Source organism: Malaclemys terrapin, chromosome 5 (genome assembly GCF_027887155.1).
Source record: "Malaclemys terrapin pileata isolate rMalTer1 chromosome 5, rMalTer1.hap1, whole genome shotgun sequence".
Classification (NCBI taxonomy): Eukaryota; Metazoa; Chordata; order Testudines; family Emydidae; genus Malaclemys; species Malaclemys terrapin.
The window spans coordinates 112,554,679-112,580,194 of record NC_071509.1 but is presented as its reverse complement, the minus strand read 5'-3'; the positions used below and the strand labels follow the sequence as shown (position 1 = coordinate 112,580,194).

Sequence of the window (25,516 nt, the reverse complement as noted above, 5' to 3'; positions counted from 1 at the left end):
TAGAGATTGTAAAATTTATATACATTAATTAAGTGTAAGCAGATTTACTGTGTTTGACTCCAGTGGTGGAGAAATTTTTCCTAAAGGAAGGATCTTGTTGGTTTCAAGAAAGTAGTGTGTGTTGTTTTTATTTATTTATTTATTTATTTATTTATTTATTTATGTATTTATTGCAGGCTTATCCATACAAAAAAAATCAAGTCTGGAAGGAAGCCAGAGTTGACATACCTCCACTTATGAGAGGTTTAACCTGGGCTGCCCTGCTGGGGGTTGAGGTAAGAGTAAGAGAGAGGATGATTCACACTAATTACAGATACTAGGGAGGGATGAAGATTGGATAGGTACATTTTGTACTATTTGGAACAATGAAGTGAGAATAATATTTGAAACTATGTGAATAAATACAATGTTGGGGCAATTTTTGCTTCACTTCATGATTTCCGTTCTATAAAGCCAAGGAATGTTGAACTTGCCTGGGTTTCAGTTCATTTTTGACTTTTCCAAAAAAGATAAGTGCCTAGGCATCCTTGGCAATATTTAAAAATGCCACTGCAATTTAACAGTATATTATTATTATTATAACTCCAACAAATACACTTAGCAATCCCCTCCCCAATCAACAAGGGATAGAAAAAAATCTCCTTTCCCTCCCACTATGATCTTCCAGGGTGCAATTCAGACCAGTGAAGGGTTGTCACTATTTGCTGTGCAACCTGGGGTGCCTTCAATGCTTCTCTGCTGTAGCTCCCAATGTAGGCTATTCACAAACAGCATGCAGGTCATATCCTGAGTGTCTAGGTATATCCTTAGTCCTGGTCCAGCAGCTCTGATCCCAGCAGCCTGTCAGCAAACACCAGCCACAGTCTGGCTTCTAGCAGCCTTGGTTACTACTAGCAGGGTGACCCCACCGTACTCCCAGGCCTGGATTTTCCCCAAAAAACATGTGTTTTGCACTGTGCAAACCTCTTCTGGACAGTCCAGGTATATTAGGTCCATTGCTCTTTTAAGGTAAGATAAGATCCCATGGGAAGCAAGCTTAAGGGGAAAAACAGTTCAAGAGAGTTGGCAGTTTTTCAAAGAGAGATTATTAAGTGCACAAAAACAAACTATCCCACTGTGTAGGAAAGATAGGAAGTATGGCAAGGGACCACGCTTGCTTAACCAGGAGATCTTTAATGATCTGAAACTGAAAAAAGAGTCCTACAAAAAGTGGAAAATAGGTCAAATTACAAAGGGTGAATATAAACAAATAACACAGATATGTAGGGACAAAATTAGAAAGGCACAAAATGAGATTAATCCAGCTAGTGATATAAAGGGTAACAAGAAAACATTCTACAAAGACATTAGAAGCAAGAGGAAGACCAAGGGTAGGGTAGGTCTGTTATTCAGTGGGGGTTGGGAGGGGGAACAATAACACAAAATGTGGAAATGGCAGAAGTGCTAAATGACTTTTTTTGTTTGTTTTTCACCAAAAAGTTTGGTAGCAATTGGACATCTAACTTAATGACAGTGAAAATGAGGTAGACTCAGAGGCTAAAATAGGGAAAGAACAAGTTAGAAATTACCTAGACAAATTAGATGTCTTCAAGTCACCAGGGTCTGATGAAATACATCCTAGAATACTCAAGGAGCTGAGAGAGGAGATATCTGAACCATAAGCAGTTATCTTTGAAAAGTCATTGAAGACAGGATAGATTCTGAAAAGGGAAGTATAGTGCCAATCTATAAAAAGTGGAACGAGGACAACCTGGGGAATTACACACCCGTAACTTCTTAACTTCAGTACCCCGAAAGATAATGGAGCAAATAATTAAGCAATCAATTTGCAAACACCTAGATGATAATAAGGTGATAAGTAACAGTCAGCATGGATTTGTCATGAACAAATTGTGTCAAACGAACCTGATAGCTTTCTTTGACAGTGTAACAAGCCTTGTGGAGGGGGGGGGGGGGGGGCTGTGGTAGATGAGATCTATCGTGACTTTAGTAATGCTTTTGATATTGTCTCGCATGACTGTCTCATAAATAAACTACTACTATAAGGTGAGTGCATAACTGGATGGAAAACCATTCCCAGAGAGTAATCAGTGGTTAACAATCAAGCTGGAAGGGCATATTGAGTGGGGTCCTGCATGGATCAGTTCTGGGTCCAGTTCTATTCAATATTTTCATCAGTGATTTAGAGAATGGCATAGAGAGTACATTTATAAAGTTTGCGGACGATACCAAGCTGGGAGGGTTGCAAATGCTTTGGCATTTAGGATTAAAATTTAAAATGATCGGGGCAAACTGGAGAAATGGTCTGAAGTAAATAGGATGAAATTCAGTAAGGACAAATGCAAAGTACTCCACTTCGGAAGGAACAATCAGCAAACATCATTCTGGGATGTATTAGTAGGAGTGTTGTAAGCAAGACACGAGAAGTAATTCTGCTGTAGTCTGCGCTGATTAGGCCTCAACTGGAGTATTGTGTCCAGTTCTGGGTGTCACATTTCAGGAAACATATGGACAAATTGGAGAAAGTCCAGAGAAGAGCAACAAAAATGATTAAAAGTGTAGAAAACATGATGTATGAGAGAATATTGGAAAAAATAGGTTTGTTTAGTCTGGAGAAGAAAAGACTGAGGGGGTGGTCATGATAACAGTTTTCCAGTACATAAAAGGTTGTTACAAGGAGGAGGGAGAAAACTTGTTCTCTTTAACCTCCCTGGATAGGACAAAAAACATGGGAGATTTAGGTTGGACATTAGCAAAAACTTCCTAATTGTCAGGGTGGTTAAGCACTGGAATAAATTGCCTTGGGAAGTTGTGGAATTTCCATCTTTGGATGACAAACACCTGTTGGGTATGGTCTAGATAATACTTAGCCCTGCTGTGAGTGCAGGGGTCTGGACTAGAAGACCTTTTGAGGTCCCTTGTAGTCCTACATTTCTATGATTCTGTATATTCTAAGGGCTTTTTGTTTATTTAACGTGTTCTTCTTACACTTTAGGGTGCCATTCAAACAAAATATGATGCCATTGATAAGGACACTCCAATTCCTACAGATAGACAAGTAAGATTCCTTTTTAGTTTCAAGTACTGTCACTTAAGATAATGCCAAAGGTTTTTTCCTCCTATTAACTTGTAAGTCAACTGTTTTACTGCAGCTGATGCTGCTGATTGTTATTTAATGTTAATGTTTTTTCTCCCAGTTTTGTAATATGCTTTTTCTGCACAAAGCAAATTGGAGGGCCACCAAAAACAAACAATAGTAACACAAATTTAACAAATACATACAATGAAATCTTGTATTTGAGTCAAAAACAATATTTTGAAACAACCAAAGGTAAAGATGTCATAAACAACCTAGCAAATATTTAAAAAAAAAAAAGTCCCTTTCCCCTCAACACTTACTATGCACCTTGGAATTAGATTCTGAAAGACACACATCATCCCCAAATCCCATCAGCTTCAACTGATGCTGAAGGCATGCAGTACTTGGTGGAAATGGGTTCCTGTTTAGTTAGGTTCTCCAAGAAGTCCTGTCAAATAGTAAATGGCTAACGTCCTACCAAATGGCTTTTCAACTAGCCCAAGAATTTTTTTTCATCAAATTGGGCCTTTTATTACAATAAAGAACTAAGTGACATTAGCATCCTGAGAGATGCAATTTGAGAGTTGAGCTAGAAATCAGTACAACAAAAAATGCCCTTTTTTATTTTTGAGGGGAGGGGGCTGTATTTCAAAAGAATTCTTTTGTATTTTTAATCTGTGTGTGCAACTCATGGAATGCTCCCTTTTCCCCCAGTTCTGTTTTTGAAGGTGAGGAAGAAAATGGATTATGTTTATGTTGGTGGTCTGACCTAAATGCCTTGGCTGCATTCCAGTTGTTTCAATGTTGTGGGATTTCTGTGGTGCCACCTCTAATATCCCTGTTCTCTTTTTTTTATGTTTGTCTGTATTGCAGATTGAGGTTGATATTCCTCGCTGTCATCAGTACGATGAGCTGCTGTCATCGCCAGAGGGTCATGCAAAGTTTAGACGGGTATTGAAGGCCTGGGTAGTTTCCCATCCTGATCTTGTGTACTGGCAAGGTGCGTTCAACATGTTAATAAGTTTAACCATTCAGTTGGAAATCTGTACAAAAGGGAAGATTTACTTTAAAATATATAGACACTTCCTAAGTAGATCAAAACCAAACACACACGTTTCTTTTCTCTGCTGTTTCTTTTTTCTTGTTCAGGAGAATTTAAACTTGGATTCAGTTGTTCATTTACAGCTGTCAATGTAGAAATGTCTGGAGAATATATCTGTGGATTACTGAAAATCTAGTGTTCTTATACTTTCCATTCTATTTGTAATGCAAATTTGCCCCAATTGTGTTTTATAAAAATTGATCTTTCGTCTTGCATTTTAGCATTCCTTAAACTTCATCCACTTTGTTTTTAAAATGTTCTGTTGGCTAATGCTACTTAGTGCAAAGTTAAAACTGCACTAAACAGTTACTAAGTTAGATTTTTTGGGGAGTAACTTGCTGGAGCATTCCTGAAAAATGTGACAAGGCTGGAAAAAGTCCAAATAATCTACTTAGTGCTGTACTTCCAGGTTTTAAAATATTTTTATTTGCCTGCAGTTTTCATAATGTACTATATGGAGAAAAAATAAGGGTAACATTACAGGTGTCTTAATCCATCTTAAATATGTAAGTCTCTCTGATAAATGAATGCATTTATCTTATGTGTTATGATAGTGAAAGAGCAGCTTTTCATAGTTTCTTTGCATTTTTTCTTCCCTCAGGTCTTGATTCACTTTGTGCACCATTTCTGTACTTGAATTTTAACAATGAAGGTGAGTACCTTCTCTATAGAATAAAACCATATCTCCATCCACCTCATGTGCCCACGCATACAGTATGTACACATGTGCTATATATACCACATTTTATATCACAAACAGGTATAAACAAGATTTCAGTGAGTTTTAACTACAAGGGAAGTTTGAAACTTCAGTTCTATTACTAAAATCGTTCAGAACAAATGGTCTGTCACCCAGTGCTAAATTTTCTTGAAGGATTTATTTTTAAATTAATTTTACTAAAAACTAATTACCAGATTCACTTGCGGATACTGAGAACATTTATTCTTCTTCGAGTGGTTGCAGATGTGTATTCCACTCAAGTGTGTGCACGCCCAGTGCACCAAAGTCAGAGAACTTTGTCTAGCAGTACTCAAAGGCTGCCTCTTGTGCCTTCTGGCTCCTTAGTCCTCCCCTGGTTATTTAAGATTGGTGCTACTCAGTTCCCTTTCACGCCCCACGTTTGAGTCGGAGCATTCTGTGTGGAATTTACCTCACCTTTCTATCTGTCCAGTATTTCTGGAATTTTCTGTACATAGTTAGTTAGCAGCTTAGTAGTACCACTTTAGGTTTTTCGTTAGTAGTAGTAGTAGTAGTTAGCAGCAGTCTTTAGCCTGGTGGGATGCCCTCACCAGGTTTTAAACATTGCCCATCATGTGTGCTTACTGTGCCTGGGAGAGGGACACATTAATGCAAGTCGTTTAAATAAGAGAATGCAAGTGGTGAGGGGCTTGTTAAGCAACACCTCGTGGAGCAGGCCATGAGACCCGCTTCAGCACTGGTCACTTTGTCCAGTCCCACAGAACCCTTCGGAGCCAACCTAAGACGTTGCTCCAGGCTTGAGGTCACTTTTCCCCTAATACAGGGATCGGCAACCTTTGGCACTCGGCCCACCAGGGTAAGCCCCCTGGCGGGCCGGGCCGGTTTGTTTACCTGCTGCGTCTGCAGGTTGGGCCGATCGCAGCTCTCACTGGCCGTGGTTCGCCATTCCATTGGCATACCAGGTGGCATCAGACTTGCTCTGTCTCTCTCTCTCTGTTCCTGTTTCCCCAATAATCCAGGAGCATTCACCTGCCATGGCTGCCGCTGCTTTTTCTGCTGTGTCCTCGGTGCTGTCTGGTTTGGTCACAGAATTGTGTCTCATTCATCAGCAACGTGTTCTACAACACATAAATCTCGGTGCAGACTTGGGGTCAGCCTCCTTTTTGGCACTCATTGTCTGCACTGCTGGACCCATATCTTGGCACCCAACACTGTTTTGGGATTGGTACCAGCCTCTGCTCCGGCACTATTGTTTGCTCTGGTACTGAGTGGAAGTGCGATGCTTCTTTCAGTACCGAAGGCATCAACTGCTCATCCATCCTCAATATCAATGCTATCTCTATAATAGTTTTTGGACCAGGCTGGTCATTTGCTTGCCCCGGTAGGGGTGGTTCATCTGTTACCATTGTCTGACTTTAAGCGCATATCGAGATCAAGTTCAGAGTCATCTTCTTCCTCTCCCTCACCTTGCAAGCAATGCTCTTGGAAGTCCTTAAGACAATCCTCAGATCACTATTGGTACTAAGATCTGCACCTTTCTTGCAGCTGGGGTAGACACTCCTGGTCTAGTACCTGGTGACTACCAATGTCTTACCCTTATTCCCATTGGCCTTCTTTGAATTTTTGGGACATTCCTCAGTCTGCAAGATCCCCTTCTTTGACCCATTCTGGGGCAAGGTCACCAATCCTGGCTGCAGTCTGTCTTCCTTAGCCACCTCTATTTCAGACAGTCTGAGGTCATTCCTCCTGAGCTGCTCCAGCCTGATCCTATCACACAGGAACAAAGTTCCCCCTCAGGAACCTCCATGCATCCTGCTCCCTTCTTCTTTCTCACCGCTTGACTCCATGGTACTGGACTCTTCTTCTCCTGTCCCTGAAGATGTCATGCCAGGACCTTTTGAAGCCTATGGCTTCTGCCTTGTGTATTCAGGCTGAGTTTGTGCAGGAGAATAAGCATAAATTGCTAGATATTTTCGAGTCCTTAACTCCAGGGAAGATGGCTCTACTGATATGAAGCTTGGAATATCCCACCTACCACAAAGCATTCTGAGAAATAGTATTACGTTCCTATGAAGGGCTTTGAGTGTTTGTATTCCCATCCATTCCCAAACTCTCTCATTGTGACAGCAGTGAACAACAGATTACAGCTGGGGAGATGCAAGTCCCCGCCTAAGGACAAAGAGTCTAAGAGGTTGGACTTGATGGGGAGAAAAAATTACTCTACTTCATCATTACAGATCAGCAGGTGCTGTTATCTAAATCTGACTTCGTCCATCGGGATACTATGTCCAAATTTGCACATGTTAATGAAATTCTCCAAGGAAGAGTTTAATGCATTTATTGCAGGAGGCCACCTGGTGGCCAAAATGTTGTTGCATTTGGCTCTGATCATGTCAGACTCTTTCTGCAGAATTATGGCATCAGCTGTGACTATAAGAAGGGCTTCATGGTTACAGAATTCTATCCGAGCATAAAGGACTTAGTTTACATTCATTGGGGTTTTATACCCCAGCCACAAAGAGACGTCATTATGGAGGGCAAGAGCAACTGCAGCAATATTGCTCACATCTATTTTTCTGACATTCATCCTTCACTGTTAGGCAGAAGGAAGGAACATATTTCACAGAGAAGGAGGCCTTCTGGATCCAGTTTTAGCCAGCCAGCCCCTTCCTTCACCACCATCAAGCAAGCAGCCTGGAATATACTGGTGGATCACTTCAGCAGATCCTTTTCCTCTCATCACAAGTGGTCCCTTCACCTGGAGGTCACCAGGTTCATCTTCAAAGGTGGGGGTCTCCCCAGTTAGACCTGTTTGCGACCAAGCAGAACAGGAAATGCCATCAGTTTTTCTCACTATGTGAGCACAGCCCGGCATCCCTCTCCAATGCTTTCCTGCTCCCATGGACTGGTCGCCTGTTCTACGCTTTTCCGCCGATCCCTCTGGTTCACAACGTCTTCCTAAAAGTCAAGCAGGACAAGGTGAGAATTATTCTTATAGGCCTGGCATGGCCATGTCAACTCTGGTGCGGCATGCTCCTGGATCTGTCAGTAGTAACCCCACTCTTGCTCCTACTCCGGCTGGACCCAATCTCACAAGACCACGGCTGACTGCTTCACCCGAACCTTGCATCCCTGCACCTAACTGCATGAATGCTACGTGGCTAAACCCAGAAGAACAGGCCTATTCGAAACAGGTTAGGTAGCTCTTGCTAGGTAGTAGGAAGCCGTCCACACGGGTTACCTACCTGGCCAAGTAGAAGTGCTTTTCGATATGAGCATCTCAGTGAGCTCTCTCTTCACCTTGTTCTTCCCTTCAGTCTATCTTGGACTACTTGCTCCATTTAAAGCAGCAAGGCCTACCAGTGAGTGGTAGGTCAGTGTTCTCGCACAAGATGATGGTCCGTTTTCTCCAGGGGCTGGAGAGGTTCTATCCTCAGGTCCATGAGCCAATCCCTCTATGGAACTTAAACCTGTTCTGTCAGGACTCACTGGTCCTAGCTTTGAAACACTAGCATCGGTAATACCCCCTGCTGCTTCTCTCTTGGAAGGTTGCCTTCTTTGTGGTGATCACCTTGGCTAGAAGGGTCTCTGAAATCAAGACCCTTACGTCAGAACCGCCTTACATGGTGCCTTTCAAGGACAAAGTCCACCTGCACCCCCAGCTGGCCTTCCTGCCAAAGGTGGTGACACAGTTCCATAGCAATAGGCTATTTTCCTGCCAGTCTTCTTCCAAATGCCTCACAAGAACTCTGAGGAATGGCAATTTCACTCATTGGATGTCAGATGTGCCCTCGCCTTCTATATCGAGAGGACTAAACCCTTCCACAAATCCATGCAACTCTTTGTAGAAGTAGCAGAAAGGATGACACAGCTATGTGTCAGCCCAGAGGATCTCATCCTGGATAACCGCCTGTATTTGAGCTTGCTATGAACAGGCAAATGTCCTGTTTCCGGCCATCTTAACCACTCCACAAGATCCCATTCCTTGCGCAGTCCCAATCCAGGACATCTGCAGGGGCGCAACCTGGTCGTCAGTGCATACCTTTGTATCTAACTACATCATCACCTAACAGGTCCGAGATAACGCCAGATTCGGGAGAGCAGTGTTGCAGTCAGCATGTCCATGATCTCTGAGCCCACCTCCTAGGGTACTGCTTGTGAGTCACCCATGGAATGGACATGAGCAAACACTCAAAGAAGAAAAAATGGTTACTAACATTTTGTAACTGTTGTTCTTTGCGATGCGTTGCTCATGTCGATTCCACGACCCACATACCTACCCCTCTGTCGGAGTTAACCTGCAAGAAAAAATTGAGAGCGTGCGTGGCCAGCAGCGCCCCTTATACCGTCGCATAAGTGCGTGGCACCAGAGGGCGGTAGAACCGGTCTGATGGATACCACCGAGGGAAAAAGTTCTGGCAACAGTGCATGTGGTGCGCATACACCTAGCTAGAGATTTTTTCCCTCAGTTGTATCCATCAGGCCGATTCTACCGCCCTCTGGTGGGAGCGCTGCTGGCCACGCACCCTGTCAGTTTCTTATTGCGGTTTATCTCCGACAGAGGGGTAGAAGGATGGGTTGTGAAATCGACATGAGCAACACACCTCCAAGAACAACAGTTACAAAATGTTAGTAACCATTTTTTCATATCAGCATCCTGGAACGTCAAGCCATTTACAGAGTGTGCAGGGTATTTCAAGTGCAGAGCAAAGCCAGAGTGATTCATATACTCACCATGATACATTATGTGAACAAGAAGGGAGTAGCTCACTTAGGCAGCTTTGTTCGGAGGTGATAAAGTTCTGGCAGCTCTGTGTCAAAGAGAATATCATTCCCAACAGCCATTCATTTACTAGGGTCCCAGAATTACTTGGCCGATTGTCTTGGCAGGACTTTGTCCCAGAATCACCAGTAGTCTCTGAAGAGTAGTGTGCTGAGGTCTGTCTTTGGATAATGGGGCATTCTTGCTCTTGACCTGTTTGCAACAAAGGACAACAAGAAGTGCCAACAATTTTGCTTTTGAGTGGGTCTCAGCCAACACATTTCATCTGAATTGGGGATATGCTCTGATGTTTGCTTCTCCCCCAATCCCAGTCATTCCTCAGGTCATCCTCAAGCTGAAGGTGGATCATGCCAGACTGATTCTTTTGGTGTTTCAGCCTCTGGTCCAAAGAAAATCTGTTATCTTGAGCTCCATGAAGCAGGGCCAATGAACTCTGAGAGAGAAGATTTGCAAAAGATTACAGGATGACAAAGAGAGGGGTAGAGAACCCTTAAGTTATCCTTCACTTGAAGAGACCAGGAAAACCGCACCTTAGGCTCTGTGGGCATCCTAGCTAAGAGCTAGTCAGACATTGCTGGAAAAGGAAGATTGTTAAGGAAGTGACCTTGAACAAAGACTGTACTTGTTAAGCTAGTTATTTTGTTTGTTTGTAACCTTTTCTATCTTTGACAGGTATCAGAGTAGCAGCCGTGTTAGTCTGTATCCGCAAAAAGAACAGGAGTACTTGTGGCACCTTAGAGACTAACAAATTTATTAGAGCATAAGCTTTCGTGGACTACAGCCCACTTCTGCATCCGAAGAAGTGGGCTGTAGTCCACGAAAGCTTATGCTCTAATAAATTTGTTAGTCTCTAAGGTGCCACAAGTACTCCTGTTCTTTTTTCTATCTTTATCCCTTATATTTGAACTCACTTAAAATCTTTCTTTTTGATTGAATAAACCTGTTTTACTTTTTATCTAAACCAAACCAGTGCTTTGATTGACTTAAAGTGGTTGTCATCTCCAGTCAAGCAGCTGTTGGTCTCTTTAAAGGAGCAGCGAACTTAAAATCTGCTGTGTATGGACAGTGATAGGGCAGTGCATTGCAGCGACATCTCTGAGGAACTCAGGCGCTGGAGCTGACTCTTACCTACTGGGCAAGGTTGGGGCTGGGAGAGCCCTGAGAAGTTTGCTGGCAAGGCAAAGGAGGAGGTGTGCCAGGGAGTTGGCACAGTTTAACTACAGCAAAGCTCCTACCACTTCCTGAGGTCAAGAGGAGTAACTGTGTCTCACAGCTCTGGGTATCTCCAGCCGCTTGTCACGCTCATCTTTTTGTTTCTTTTGTGGATTAAATGAAGGGTCAAGTGGTCTCCTTGCAAACAATTTCCAGATGGATAACATCCTATATTACAGTGGCTTATGGGACAGTTCAGAATTGGCCTCCACAGAGGTTAAGACGGGGGTGGAAAAACTTTAACCTGAGGGCCACATCTGATTGTGGAAATTGTATGGCGGGCCATGAATGCTCATGAAATTGGGGGTTAGGGGATTTTTTGGGGGGGAGGACTCCAGTTGGGCGTGTGGGCTCTGGGGTGGAGCCAGAAATGAGTTCAGGGTGCAGGAGGTTGGGGTGCAGGGGGTGTGTGGCTCAAGGTGGGGGTGCGGGCTCTGAGTGGGGCTGGGGGGGTGCACGAGGGTGCTCCGGGCTGGGACCGAGGGATTTGGAGGGTGGGAGAGGGGGATCAGGGCTGGGGCAGAGGGTTGGGGTGCGGGAGGGGATCAGGGGTGCAGGCGCTTACCTCAAGCAGCTCCTGGAAGCAGCAGCAGGTCCCCGCTCTGGCTCCTATGCGGAGGCGCGCCCAGGCAGCTCTGTGCTCTGCCCAGTCCTCAAGCGCTGCCCCTGCAGCTCCCATTGGCCACGGTTCCCAGCCAATGGGAGCTATGGAGTCAGTGCTTGGAGTGGGGGCAGCATGCGGAGCCGCCTGGCTGCCCCTACGTGTAGGAGCCAGAGGGGGGATATGCTGCTGCTTCCAGGAGCCGCATGGAGCCACAGCACGCGCGGAGCAGGGAAAGCCCTGGACCCTGGTCCCCAGTGGGAGCTTGAGAACAGGATTAAAATGTCTGAAGGGCTGGATGTGGCCCTTGGGCCATAGTTTGCCCACCCTTGGCTTAAGAGCTCATTTGACAAGGGCCCATGCTACATCAACTGCATTTCATAGTGACTTTTTGATATTTTACATTTGTAGACTTGGTTTTCCATATATACTTTTACCAAGCATTATCCTATTACAACTGCATCTAGATCAGATGTAAATTTTGGGAAGGCAGTTATTAGTTCAGTTAACTCCGAGCCCCACCTCCTTCTGCTCGTGAGTCACAATCCCTCGTGAGTCATCTGAGTGGAATACATGTTTGCAACAACTCGAAGAAGAAAACACCTACCTGTCCGGTAACTGTTCTTCGAAATGCAGGTGCAGGCATGTATTCCATGGCCCTCCTTTCCTCCCCTCTGAATCAGTTTCAACTCTGATGTTCTGTGAGGAGGAACTGAGGAGGTTTGGGGCTTAGCCCTTAATTAGCCAGGAGAGGGTGGGGAGAAGGGTACAGAAGGTGTGAGCACCACTCCTATGGTACTACTAGGCAAAGTTCACTGACTTTGGTGCACTGCGTGTGCATACGCCTAAGTGGAATACATGTCTGCGCCCATATCTTGAACAACAGTTACTGTACAGGTAAGTAACTGTCTTTTCTGTACTGAAAGACACAGTGCTGAAATTTTGGGGACAATACACTATTTCCTTCAGGTAACAAAGTGGTTGAATCCCTACTTTAGGTACAAAATTTGTTTTTACCTATAGTCCTGCCAGCAGCACTTCTGTAATATACATATATACATTCCTCTTTTTCTGTGAATGTTCTGTAGTGGAGCCTGGTTTCTACTCTCTTGATTCTAGCTTTCCTTAGCTCAAGTAAGATCCTACATGAAAACCAGATAGCTTAGTCTCAGTTCAGGCAAAACAAAGATTTGTTGGGAGAGAGGAATTGAGAGGGATTGTGACTGCTCCATCCATTGACAGGATATATATACCCTTTGTCTTGGTGGTTCACAATCTTGATGGGCTTAGTGGACCATCCCAGCCCCTGGATTCTTATGTCACTGCAGGATTCCAAAGCTGTCTCTCTCATATTCTGCTAGTTTAGAAGTTGTAACCTTTCCTGTCATTTGCAGACAGCAGTACAATATAGTCATTTCTTTGCCATTGATAGGACATAAGAAACCAATCAAGAGCAACTTATCAGTGCATAGTAAAAATAAACAGTTTAGGATTGGTAGTAAAGATTTATTGTAGCAATTGTTTGTGTTCTTGTAAGGCTAGAGGCCACAACCTAGATCACAATCCCATTTTGCTAGATGCTGTATGTACTAGAGAGAGCGAGGGAGACCAAATCACACAGGGCAGATGTTAGTCACATCACTTATTGTGCTTTTGGAAGGCACTCAGGTACTATGGTGGTGAGGGTGGAATAAGAATTTCTATACAATAGAAACAGTCTAACAATCAAAATTATAATTAGAAGAGGTAGAAAAAATGTGAGTCACTAAGATGAAGTGTCTTGTCCAGTGTCAAGAAGTCTGTGGCAGACTGTGTAATTGAATTCTGATCTCTTGAGTTTCAGTTCTGTGCCATAGCCACAAGATTATCCTTCATTCCTAAAGAATTCTTTAAAAAAATTCCATTGCAACTACAAGCAGACCTTAGGTAGACAGATGTGGTCACTCAAGTTTTGGAACTTGGACAAGGTTAATGCCTATATTACAATAATTGATATGGGAACACTACTGATCTGAAAGTCCCAAATTTTTGTACTTCACCTCAAAAGCAATACCTGGTAAAACTGAATTTATTTGGATTGTTCATTGCATAATCAGTAGCAATATCATATTTCTTGAGTAGCTTTAAAATATTTTTTTAAAGGAAAAGTGTTTTTTCATGCATTTTACACTGTTAGTTACTATGTGTGCAGCCTGATAACAAATCAGGTATAAATACTTCTTTAGTAATGAATGTTTTCCAGTGTAAAGATGTTTCTTGTACACTCTGCCTTTCTACCTAATGTTGCTTGTCCTAATTCTCTTTTAGCTCTTGCCTATGCCTGCATGTCTGCTTTTATTCCCAAGTACCTGTATAACTTCTTTTTGAAGGATAATTCTCATGTCATTCAAGGTAGGTTGGTGTTTGTTTCCCTTTTCTTCTAATAAGAGAGTTTATGGAGTAGTTATTTATGCTGTGTTTTCAGTAAATTTGTTTTTTCTTCAGTGGCTTTTTAATTGACAGAAGTAGAAGCATAACCTTTCAGCATTATAGAAATACCTACTTATACCTTCAAGTAGCTTATTAGAAGACCAGGGTAGTAAGTGAAGGAGCAACGGCAAAACCAAAACAAAAATAAGTAGGGAAGCGTGTGAAGATGAAAAACTAACCAACAAACAGAAGCAGCAGCAGCAAAAAAATGCTTGCTGCTCTCTGAAGCAGTTTTAAGCAGGAACCAATCAATGTAATGAAATCAGAATCCTAAAAAGACTCCCTCTGCACTTTCTGTCATGGTGGTCTATCATTGAGGCAATCCAAAGCCACTTTATTGCAGACTGCCAGTCCGCTTCAGAGCAGAAGGCGAGAGGAGCAGCAGATACCAGTGTGTTTAGAGAATACATTTACTTCAGTAGAGGGTCAAGAGTCTGAGAGGAGTGCCCTGTGCTTACAGTTAAAGTGCTACAGTGGCACAGCTGCAGTGCCTCAGGGAAGACACTTGCTACGATGGTAGGGATCATCCCCTCACTGTAGGTAATCCACCTTCCTGAAAGGTGGTGGCCCAGGTATAGGGTGACCAGACAGCAAGTGTGAAAAATTGGGACGGGGGTGGGGGGTAATAGGAGCCTATATAAGAAAAAGACCCAAAAATCGGGACTGTCCCTATAAAATCGGGACATCTGGTCACCCTACCCAGGTATATGGAAGAATTCTTCTGTTGACTGAGTCCTGTCTACTCCAGAGGTTATGTTGGCTTAACTATGGCTATAGCTACACTAGAGAGCTTCTAGCGGCACAGCTGCATCTAGTGTCAATCTAGTATAGTCACTCTACACTGACAGGAGAGAGCTCTCCTGTCAGCTTAATTACTCCAGTGCCCATGAGCGGTGGTAGCTATGTTGGCGGGAGAAGCTCTCCTGCCAGCATAGCGTCATGCACACTGGCATTTAAATTGGCATACGTTAATAAATGGCTAATTCACACCACTGAATGATGTAACTTATGTCGACTTAAGCTGTAGTGTAGCCATGGCCTATATCTGTCAGGGTTGTAAATTTTTCACACTCCTGAGAGAACTAGCTATGTGAATGTAACTTTTCAACATAGATCAGTTGTATGACTGAGCTGAGGACAAGTCTTCCGGAGCCCTAAGGTAACTGCTTTATAGCTCCTGGTTGTTATTTCTTGGCCTCAATAACCCTATAAGTAAATAGGTGGAGGGGTGGGCTGTCGTCTCCTTTTAACATGGAGACAAAGTGGAGAAGAAATTTGGGAGGATTAAGAAGCTTCACAGAGAAGATTTGCTGAAGCCATCCTATCTGAATAACAAATTTAAAAACAGAGGATCTTTACTTCAATCCACACTCTGATGTCCTTCTTGTCATCCTTTTCCCCATCACTAGCCCTTAAATGCTCACTTGACAGCAATTCTAACATGCTGTTTGTAAGATTCATGAGTCAGAAGTGTGTCTTAATAGCTTGGTTAGGGCATTGTCTCTGTTGACCTAACAATGTTTTTTGTCTTGGGAGTCAAGTTGGCAGCTGTATGAAAAGGAACAGAACATTATTCTGCAGAAACTTTAGTTTGAGCATACAGGAAAATACTTTTGAAATCTCTCTTGCCTTTTTTTTTTTTTTTTTTTTTTTTTTTTTGAGCAGAGGGGGGAGAGAGATGGAAAATTAATGCTAAAAAGGTAGATGTTAAACAAGATACATAGCTTCACTTTTTCTCATTGGTTACTACGCTTTCTACCTGTTTAACAAATAATAGATCTTGCTGAAATGCACCACATGCACTTATAATCCACAAATAAACGTTATTACAATACTTTCCCTGTATGTCTTCTACTGAGGAACAGCATTTATTTTCTCCCTTCATCTCCAAAAAGACATGGGAAAGTTCTTAGAAGGTCAACAAAAATGATTGGACATTAAGATTGGGATAGACGGTAATATGAGGAGAGACTAAAAGATTAGGACTGCATAGTTTGGAATGGAGATAAGTGAGAGGGGAGGTGTGATCAGGACACATGAAATAACAAATGGCATGGAGAAGGCCAGTCAGGAGATATTCTGTTTGCACTCTATCATAATATAAAGGCAAAGGGGCACTTCATGAAACTAAAGGAGCATATTTTTAAAGAATAAAATCAACTATTATTTTATACAATAAATAATTTGTCTGTGGAATTAACTGCTTTAGGCCTTTTTAAGGCCAGTAGCTTAGTGAGATTTTTTTTTTTTTTAAGTTTGAGACAGTGATATGTAGAAGAATATCATTTGTAGTGTTGCTAACTAGGATATAATGAGAGTTCTTGATCTTCATGTGTCCAGGCCTGAAAAAATTAACAGATGGGGATAGGAACATGGTTTGATATTGCATAAGTAAATGTATTATGTGGTCTTTTCATCTTGCACAGCAGCATCTGGTCTGGGGATATTGGACTAGCTGGACTGTTGACTGTGGGTTCTGATTTGTTAGTTTCTAGCTGGTAGTGTTCAATGTCAACAAATTAATACAGTTTTAAAGGAAGGTTTTGTGATGGTTTGTTTAGTTTGGTGTGCTGAGCTCTTTCCTATTCCCTGGAGACACTGTGAGGAACATGGCAGGATGGATCATGTCTGATTACATCACTGCAATTTTAGCACCTCACCCCTTAATGGAATAAAAATCTTTCCCAGTGCAGAAAGATGCAGCATATCTAATTTCTGAGCCTGCCCTAAGCAGTTAAAGCACAATTTATGTCAGATTTATCAGATGCATTTCCCCATATGAAGTAAGATGTAAGAGCAATTAAAGGTTTATAGCTATAGAATATCAAATTATGCCAAAGATTCATAACATAAAATTCCAGCCAACAGTGTTTGTCAGGACCTAAATGATATGTTTTCATGAAGGAGTGTGTGTCTTCAGTAGACCCTTCATTAATCATGTAATCCCACACAATAATTATATTTTATGAGTCTGGCTATACAAATAAAAATGATATTTAACAAACTATAGTATATCTGTGCAGAACCACCAGAGGCACAGATTTCGTGTTTAAAAGGAAATGTTCTTTAGGGAAGTTAATTGTGAATCTGTTTTCATCTGCACACATCTGAATGTATGTGATTACTGGCTTTATATGGCTTGGTCTGCATTACCAGCTTATGTCAGTATAACTATGTTATCCGTACCCCTGAGTGACATTATTATACCAACCTAATCCCTGGTGTAGACAGAGCTATGTCGACAGGGAGAAGCTCTCCCGTCAACCTAGGTAGCGTTTTCACTACGCGATACAGCAGTGCAGAGGGTGCAGCTGTGCTACTGCAGTGCTGTAAGTGTAGAAAAGCCCTGTACCTTACCCATGGTTGCTGGGTATTTTATTAACGCAAATGTGTGAGTACTGTGAATGTGGGGAAAGCTAAATTAAGCGTGGCTTGTCCAACCAGTTTATTTGGATAATACATGCATACAATGAGGCTGGGGGCTTGTCTTCACTTCAGTATTAGCTCAAGATATAACTTGTGTTGCCCCTAACATGACTCCTGTTCATGCATAAAAATCTCTAGCTCAAGTTAAGTGGTACTTTAAACTTTAGCTAGCTGTTCTGTCAGAATATGAGAGTTAAAATTTGAGTGATGCTGAGGCTAGTAATGCAGTGAGGATGCAGCTACGCTGTCTTAGTTTTCACTTCTTAAAAACGTGATTTTTATGGTCAGATAACAAACACGTGATTGTTATCTTGTTGCAAAATCCTAAGTGGAGACAGGGGACTAGTGGCCAGGGCTACAAGGTCCAGATCCACGCCCTGATTGTGGGAGCTTTGGGCGTATGGGACCCTCCCAACGAGCTGGTGCTGAGAGCGTGCAGTCTCAGTCGACGCTACGCCCGGCTCTTGAGACAGCTCATGGTGTCTGACACCATCAGGTGGTCCAGAGACATCTACACGGAACACATCACAGGATACCGTCAGTACCAGGTTGAGTAAGCGAGAATGCCGGTCAGGGAAATAACCCACTTCCTTCCTTCCTTCCCTGACGAGCCAAGGGATGCACCCCACCCATGTACTTATTCACTACACCAATACTGACTTGGACTTTAAATACATTCTATGGGTGGCATACCTGAGACCACTTATCCACTGATGTTTTAAAAAACTCCCGCACCCCAGTCTGGGTCTATGCTGGTTATGTACTATTTATGTATCCTGTGAACCTTGTAACGCATACCTGTAATCCCTCATAACTCAAGCCTGACCCCAGATGTACAGTACCTTCCCCCTTAACTTGTGTAAATTTGATTTTAAACATTAGCTTTAATAAAAATATTCATGGCGAGGTAGATCGGCGAGGCCAGCATTATGCCTTCACCCCTCCCACCCCCGACCTGTGATTAACCTCATGTAGTTTACTTCACAGTAAAACTGAAGTGCCTTATAGTCACTATGTTTTACAGTGGGATAGCTGATGCGCATTAGTTATCCTTGGGTAAAACACATCTTTTTTTGGTCAGTGAAATCAAGCCCTATATTGCTAATCCAATCATTCTGTGCTGCTGATCCATTGTGCAGATCAAGGGTTGATTTGCAGTATGAGAACTCTTTGGGTCTAGGCTAACTCAGGGTGTTGACTGAAGATAACTCAAGATAAAAGACAAGCCCTGATACCAGTATTTGTAAATGGAATGCTTGCAAATTAAGGAGGGAGCAGTTTGGGGACTTCCTAAGGCACTGTAGCAGCACTTACTGACCATTCACTTAAGAAGCTATTATTAAAGCGTGTCTGGCTATGACTCCTTGGCATGAAGATGCTGCCTTATAAGAGCCTTTGATGGAGGGACCTGGAAATCTCTGCCATTGGGGCAGGGTTATGCAGTGTCAGGCAGCAGCACTGTTTGGAAATTTGAGAACTTTGTGGAAGGGAAAGGGAAATGCAACCTGTCATGAAATTGCAAGGATAAAGTCTCTTGATTCTGATTCTAAGAAAGGCTCGACTTGCAGAAAGGCAAATGAAATTGTGTGTAAGGGGGAGGAAGTGGAGAGAAGCCTTTAAGGGGATGAGCTTCCATTTTTGCTCCTCCGAAATTAAATGTGAATGATGATTAAGGCAATTGGGTTAAACAGTCCCTTTCAGCCTGATGTGTAGAACTGGAGATGCATTATTAAATCTGTCCTGTAATAATTCTTTTCCCTCCCCAGAAAGGAAAATAAAGAAGATTGGTATTAATAAAGGGAGGAGAGGCTTAACACTTCAATCCACATAATGATGTACACAAGTTCACTTAGTAGCAAATACGTTTAGCATGGTGATATCTTTGTAGTTTTCAGTGCAAGTCAGTTCCTGGAAATTACTGGAAGAACCTGGTTCTAATTTACTTTAATCAGTGTGATATGCCCAAGGCCTACTTCATATTCATGCTGAAATATTTGCTATTTTTTAATTGTGTAATTTGCAAGTGTGTTACTTGCTGAGCACCAACCAAGTATTCCATTTGTTTTAGCTGTATCTGAGTAGAAAAGGAAGTATCGAAAGCCGTAAGGGCTTATCTACATGTACAGTGTTGCACCGTTGTAGCGCTTAGTGAAGATGCTTCTTACACTGATGGGAGAACGTCTCCTGTTGGCGTAGATACTCCATCTCCTCGAGGGATGGTAGCTATGTTGACAGGAGAAGCTGGTCCTGTCTACATAGGCCTGTCTACATTGGGGGTTAGGTCGGTATAACTATATCACTCAGGGGTATGGATTTTCCATACCCCTGAGCAACATAGTTATACCAGGATAAGTTCCTAGTGTTAGACCAAGCCTAATTGTAGAGGAGATAGAAGCTGTGTACTGTTGAAAATGCACATGGTATAAACAGGGAGAGGAGAAAAAACTTAAAATGGCTTTTTAAAAACGTATTTAATCCTAATGGATAATATAATAGTTAAAATGGTGTTGTATGTATAAAGAAAAGTGCAAGCTTCATAATTAATACTGTTCCAGATACATGTATTCCTTGTGTGTGAGTTAAGTGTGCAGTTGTGTGTTGTTGTCTTTTTTTGGCAATGATCTTAAACATTGTTGTCATTTCAGAATACCTGACAGTGTTCTCCCAGATGATTGCATTCCATGACCCAGAGCTGAGTAACCATCTCAATGAAATTGGCTTTATTCCAGATGTAAGTGCTAAGGGTTCTTGTAAATGCTGTATAATGAAGCTAAAGAGGACAAAAAAAGGAAGTGAGGGTAATTCTAATAGGGTGTTTCTAAATTGTTGCTGACACAATGAAAGTTGCATATGGAAAAACTTTACCTCTGACACTGGAAGTTTGATGTGGACGCAGTGGCAAAATGAGGACAGCGACATGCATATAATTAAGTGTCAGGCTGCAACTTTTATTAAATTGAGGCACACTACCTGCCGTCACCCATAATCTCTTGTACTAGGCATTTATTTAGCTCAAGTGGGCGGGGGGGGAGAGAGCTACAGGACTCCTTACCATACAACCCATAACACGAGGTAGGTTGTCCTCACCCTACCCCCCCCAGAGGAGGACAGAGGGTACAGCAGGGTGGGGACCTCAGCCAGTGTAGACCACAAGGTCTCACCTGTCACATGAGCCCAAAGCTCACCACCAAAATCCCAGGTCTTTCACCTCCTGGGAACTGTTCATTTTGTTCTCCTAACTTCACTGGAAACTGGCCACAAGTTTCAGCAAATAAACAACTTCACCCCAGTACCTCAGTTAGGTACTAAGTGAGTTCCTACTTAACCCACTGTGGCTTTCAGGTGTTGTGAGGAAGGCAAAAACGTCATGGTCCTCCGCCAGTTGTCCCATGGGAGAAAAAATTCCTTCATAATCCCCTGAACCGGCAGTGGGATAGTCCCACAGCATCTGTCAGGCCAGGTTCCCATTCCTAGTTTGGGTGGGTAGAATGGTCCGCTTGAACTGAGACAGAAGATGCTCCATATGGTTCCTGACTTGAGCCAAATCCTGCGAGCAGGGGAGTGCTGGCCAATCAGCATGCTTCTCCCCCTGGCCAGTGGGTGCTGGAGACTCCCAGGGTAGGAGCTATTTATTGTCGTCCCTTGGCGAGTGTCTCCCTCCCTTGCTACTGGGACTGCTCCCCTTTCACCTCTGGCCCCTACCCATTGATTCTGGTGAGTGGCATTTCTCAAAGGGCGTATGATTAAGGCTAAGATTTTGTCATGGATATTTTTAGTAAAAGTCACGAACAGGTCATGGGCAATATAGACAAATTCACAGAAGCCCGTGACCAGTCCCTGACTTCTACTAAAGTTATCCATGATACAGTGGGAAGGGACTGGCCAGATGCTGAGTGGCTGGGGGGGCTCAGAGCTGCAGGGTCTCCCTGCCTCCCTAATGGGGGGAGCTGCGGGAATCCACCCCACCCCAGTGGCAAAGGAGCTGCCAGTGTCCCCTGCTGCGGTGGCAGTGCTGCCGCTGGGGTACCCCCCTGCCTGCGGTGGCTAGGAGCTTGGGGGACGTTGCCTCAGGCGGCGGGGGTACCTCACGACATCCACAACCTCATGACAAAGCCTTACTTATGATGAGATAGTTACACTTTTTGTTGTTGGTTCAACTTCATTCTTAAAAGAAAAATATCAATTTTTCTTGGCATGGAAGATGCAATCACAGTGCTTACAATCAGTTAGTGAATGAGTGTATGAAGAAGTGATAAAATACACAGTCTACTGCAAATTAAAAACAAAGTTTGATTTTTATTTTTAATGTTAGGGTCAATAATGTAAAAAGTATTGACTTGGGAAAAAAACATGAAAATTTAGTGACAATTTAATGTTTTTAGTCCATGAAACAACTGAAAACAGAATAAAAAAATTGTGCAAGTTAATTAAATACAAACTTCATGAACTACTTACTTTTTAATGCATGATGTCAGCTCTTGCAAATTAGTGAGTAGATGTATGTCAGTGAACCTTCTGGAAATGTATTAAATCGAAGTGTCTGACCCAGAAACTTTATTCCAATAGGGAAAGTAGTCTCTTCAGATGGGAAAATGTGAAAATTCTAACTGCACAATAGCAAAAAAAATAGGGGAATGTATTCATTAAAAAGAAGAACTAGGTGTTCTTGATATTATAGCACCTTGTCACAGCTGCCACCGTACTTCGCAAATATTCTCCCCTTTGTCCAGAGTGCCATGCAGTTTTGAGTAGTCTAGAATGCTGAAGAGTCATTTGAATAAAATGCCTGTCCACAAAATTTAGTTACGTTTCATTCAGATTTATAATTTGAATGTTTTCAATAATGAATTTAGCTAACTTCTGTCACAGACTAAGGCTTGGGTCTACACTTAGGTTGACATAGCTAAACTGGTCAGAGGTGTGAAAAAAATCACCCCCCGATCGACTTAATAATGTTCACCTAGTCCCCACTGTAGACACAGCTATACTGGAATGGAAAAACGTTTCCATTCCAGGGAGGTGGTTTTCCTACACCAATGGAAAAACCATTTCCATCAAACCAGGCCACGTCAACATTATAGGGTTATGCCTGCATAGCTATGGTGACATAGTCTCTGTATTGTAGACATACCTTAAGCCTGTACTGAGGTGACACATTGAAGACCGTAAAAAGAAGCATTGTTAACTGATATGGGCAGCACTTTTTAAAAGTCTGGTCAGGTTATAAATAGAACAGTTATTAAAAATACGTGGCAAGCTTTATGACAGTACATTCTAATAACACTGCTCTACAGCCAAAATGCTTCTGAAATAAATGTAGTCAAACTTTACTAATTCTGGGTCACTGAGAACGAAAATGATGCTTAAAATTGTTGATTGGCTCTAGTTTTCAAGGTATGCTATTGGGTCAGTATATACGACCCTTGACTTGGGAATGGCGGAGGATAAGTGAGTTATAAAGGGAAGGGATCTCAATTTAAACCAGAAATGACTAAAATACATCTTTGACTGGATCTATGATGAAATATATGACTGGGTTTGGACAGTACCTGCTTTTTAGGCAAAACAATGAATGATGCAATCTGAAGCTGGTCTTGCGTCATACATGATATGAATTGCATCATGTTATTCCTAGAAGTCATGGATGATGCAATCATAACGAAGCTTACATCTGCTGAACAAATTGCCCTATATCAGCTCTAGAAATCATACAGTGTCGTGCTCTCTTATTTGTCAGTGTTTGATTTTGCAAAGGGACACATTTCTGTTTAGCCAAAGTGAGCAGAGATGCCTCGTACTTGTGTGAACAGCGCAGATAACTTCTGCTATGTTTGTGGTGAAGTGACTTTTGCATCACAAAAGCGCAGTATAACCACTATGGTTAAGAAAGCCTATCACCTTTATTTTGGCTGCAAAATTGGAGATCAGGACAAGAGGTGGGCCCACACATATGCTGCAACACTTGTGCAACAAATCTTTGCCAGTGGTTGAACAGGAAAAGGAAATCTATGCCTTTTGCAGTGCCAATGATTTGGAGAGAGCCAACAGATCATACCAGCAATTGTTACTTCTGCATGGTGCCTCCAGTTGGGACAGATGTGTCAAAGAAGAAAAAGTGGACTGTGCATTATCCAAACATTCCATCAGCTATACGCCCAGTACCCCACAGGGAAGGACTGCCAGTTCCTGATGCACCAGAATCATTCTCACTTGAGTCAGACGAGGAAGAGGATGAAACTTCTGGTCCTGAACCATCAGTGTCACAGGACCCACATTTTCTCCCATCCTCCTCCTCTGAACCACACCTCATAACACAAGGTGAACTGAATGAGCTTGTCAGGGATTTGGAACTACCCAAGAGTAAGGCAGAGCTGTTGGGCTCCAGACTACAGCAGTGGAATCTCCTGGCAGGTGATGTTAGGATTTCCATGTTCCGTGACCGTCAAAAGGATCTTGTCCCATTCTTCTTCATGGAAGGTGATCTTGTAGCCTGCAACAACATCGATTGTGCGATGGCAGCCCTCAACATCGTTCACGATCCAGATGAGTGGAGACTGTTCATTGATTCATCGAAGACGAGTCTTAAAGCTGTTTTACTGGATAATGGCAATGTTTTGCCATCAATTCCAGTTGGTCATGCAGTCCATATGAAGGAAACCTATGACAACATGAAACAACTTTTGAGGTGCATAAACTATGACCAACATCATTGGCAGCTTTGTGGCGATTTGAAGGTTGTTGCTCTCTTGCTTGGTCTGCAGACTGGATACACAAAGTACTGCTGTTTTCTCTGCAAATGGGATAGTCGTGCAAGAGATTCCCACTACATCAAGAAAGATTGGCCACTCCGACAGTCATTGGAGCCTGGGAGGAAAAGTGTTCAGCATCCACCACTTGTTGAATCAAGGAAGATTTTGTTAGCACCCTTACAAATCAAGCTGGGTCAAGGCCATTGACAAAACACAGGTTTCAGAGTAGTAGCCGTGTTAGTCTGTATCCGCAAAAAGAACAGGAGTACTTGTGGCACCTTAGAGACTAACAAATTTATTAGAGCATAAGTACTCCTGTTCTTTTGACAAAACACAAGCAGCTTTCAAGTACCTCCGTGGAAAATTTCCAAGGTTAAGTGAAGCTAAGATAAAGGAAGGTGTCTTTGTTGGTCCTCAGATTCGTGAACGTCTTCAAGATGATGCATCTGACCATGCACTGCGTGGCAAGGAAAAGACAGCATGGAAAGCCTTCCAGTTAGTGGCAATAAATTTTCTTGGAAACAACAAGGCAGACAACTACAGGTTATTGGTGGAAAACCTCCTCAAGGCATACAAAAGCCTTGGTTGCAACATGTCACTAAAGATACATTTTTTTGCACTCTCATCTAGATTTTTTTCCACCGAGCTGCGGAGCAGTGAGCGACGACCATGGCGAGCAATTTCACTAGGACATTGCAACAATGGAGAAACGCTATCAGGGCAAATGGAGCCCATCAATGCTTGCAGACTATTGCTGGACAGTGACAAGAGATGCTCCATTTAATGAATACAAGAGACAAGCCAAGAAGCGCCGAGTAGACACTGAATAGGACTAAACTATGTACATAATAGTTTTTAGCCTTTTGTTCCATAATAAACTTTATTTATATACCCCTTTTGCTGATTTTTAAAGTGTTACATAAACAGGACAGGTGAAATATTATCATGTAAAGCAACCATAAACACATGAAAAGACCTAGGTTTACAATTTATGATTAAAACTCTACTATCTACACAATATACATAGACATAAAATGTAAAAACTTAAATATCTTAGAAACAGTAGCCAATCAGTTGTTTTAATTGTCATATTTGAATTCAGCACGTCAAAATACATAATGAATAGCACATTTTATCTCTAAAGCAGACGACTTCTCAAAAATTGTAGACCAGTGTAATCAGTGTGGGTGGGGAGAAAGGAGGGAATCATCACCGTGGAAGACGGGAATACAGATTCAGTGGGAAGAGGGGAAATATAGGGTGTTTGGTTCAGGAATATATTTTCTGAACAGTTATGATTATCATTTTATGAAGAAACTATGTTCCTTAAAAAATGTTACAGTTAAATCAGTGCTTTTACAGAAATTGCCTGCTGTTACAGGGCCAAATTTGCAA

General features: G+C 42.4%; 1 protein-coding gene across 1 annotated transcript in view; it reads left to right on the top strand.

Annotated features, from left to right (window-relative positions):
- The window catches only part of TBCK (TBC1 domain containing kinase), a 186,743-nt gene that overhangs the window by 75,381 nt on the left and 85,846 nt on the right, over nt 1-25,516 (top strand). Inside the window, exons 15-20 of the mRNA XM_054030505.1 lie at nt 177-275; nt 2,996-3,058; nt 3,953-4,079; nt 4,783-4,833; nt 13,785-13,868; nt 20,018-20,103. Of these exons, the coding sequence (XP_053886480.1) occupies nt 177-275; nt 2,996-3,058; nt 3,953-4,079; nt 4,783-4,833; nt 13,785-13,868; nt 20,018-20,103 (510 nt within the window). The remainder of the gene's footprint in view (nt 1-176; nt 276-2,995; nt 3,059-3,952; nt 4,080-4,782; nt 4,834-13,784; nt 13,869-20,017; nt 20,104-25,516) is intronic.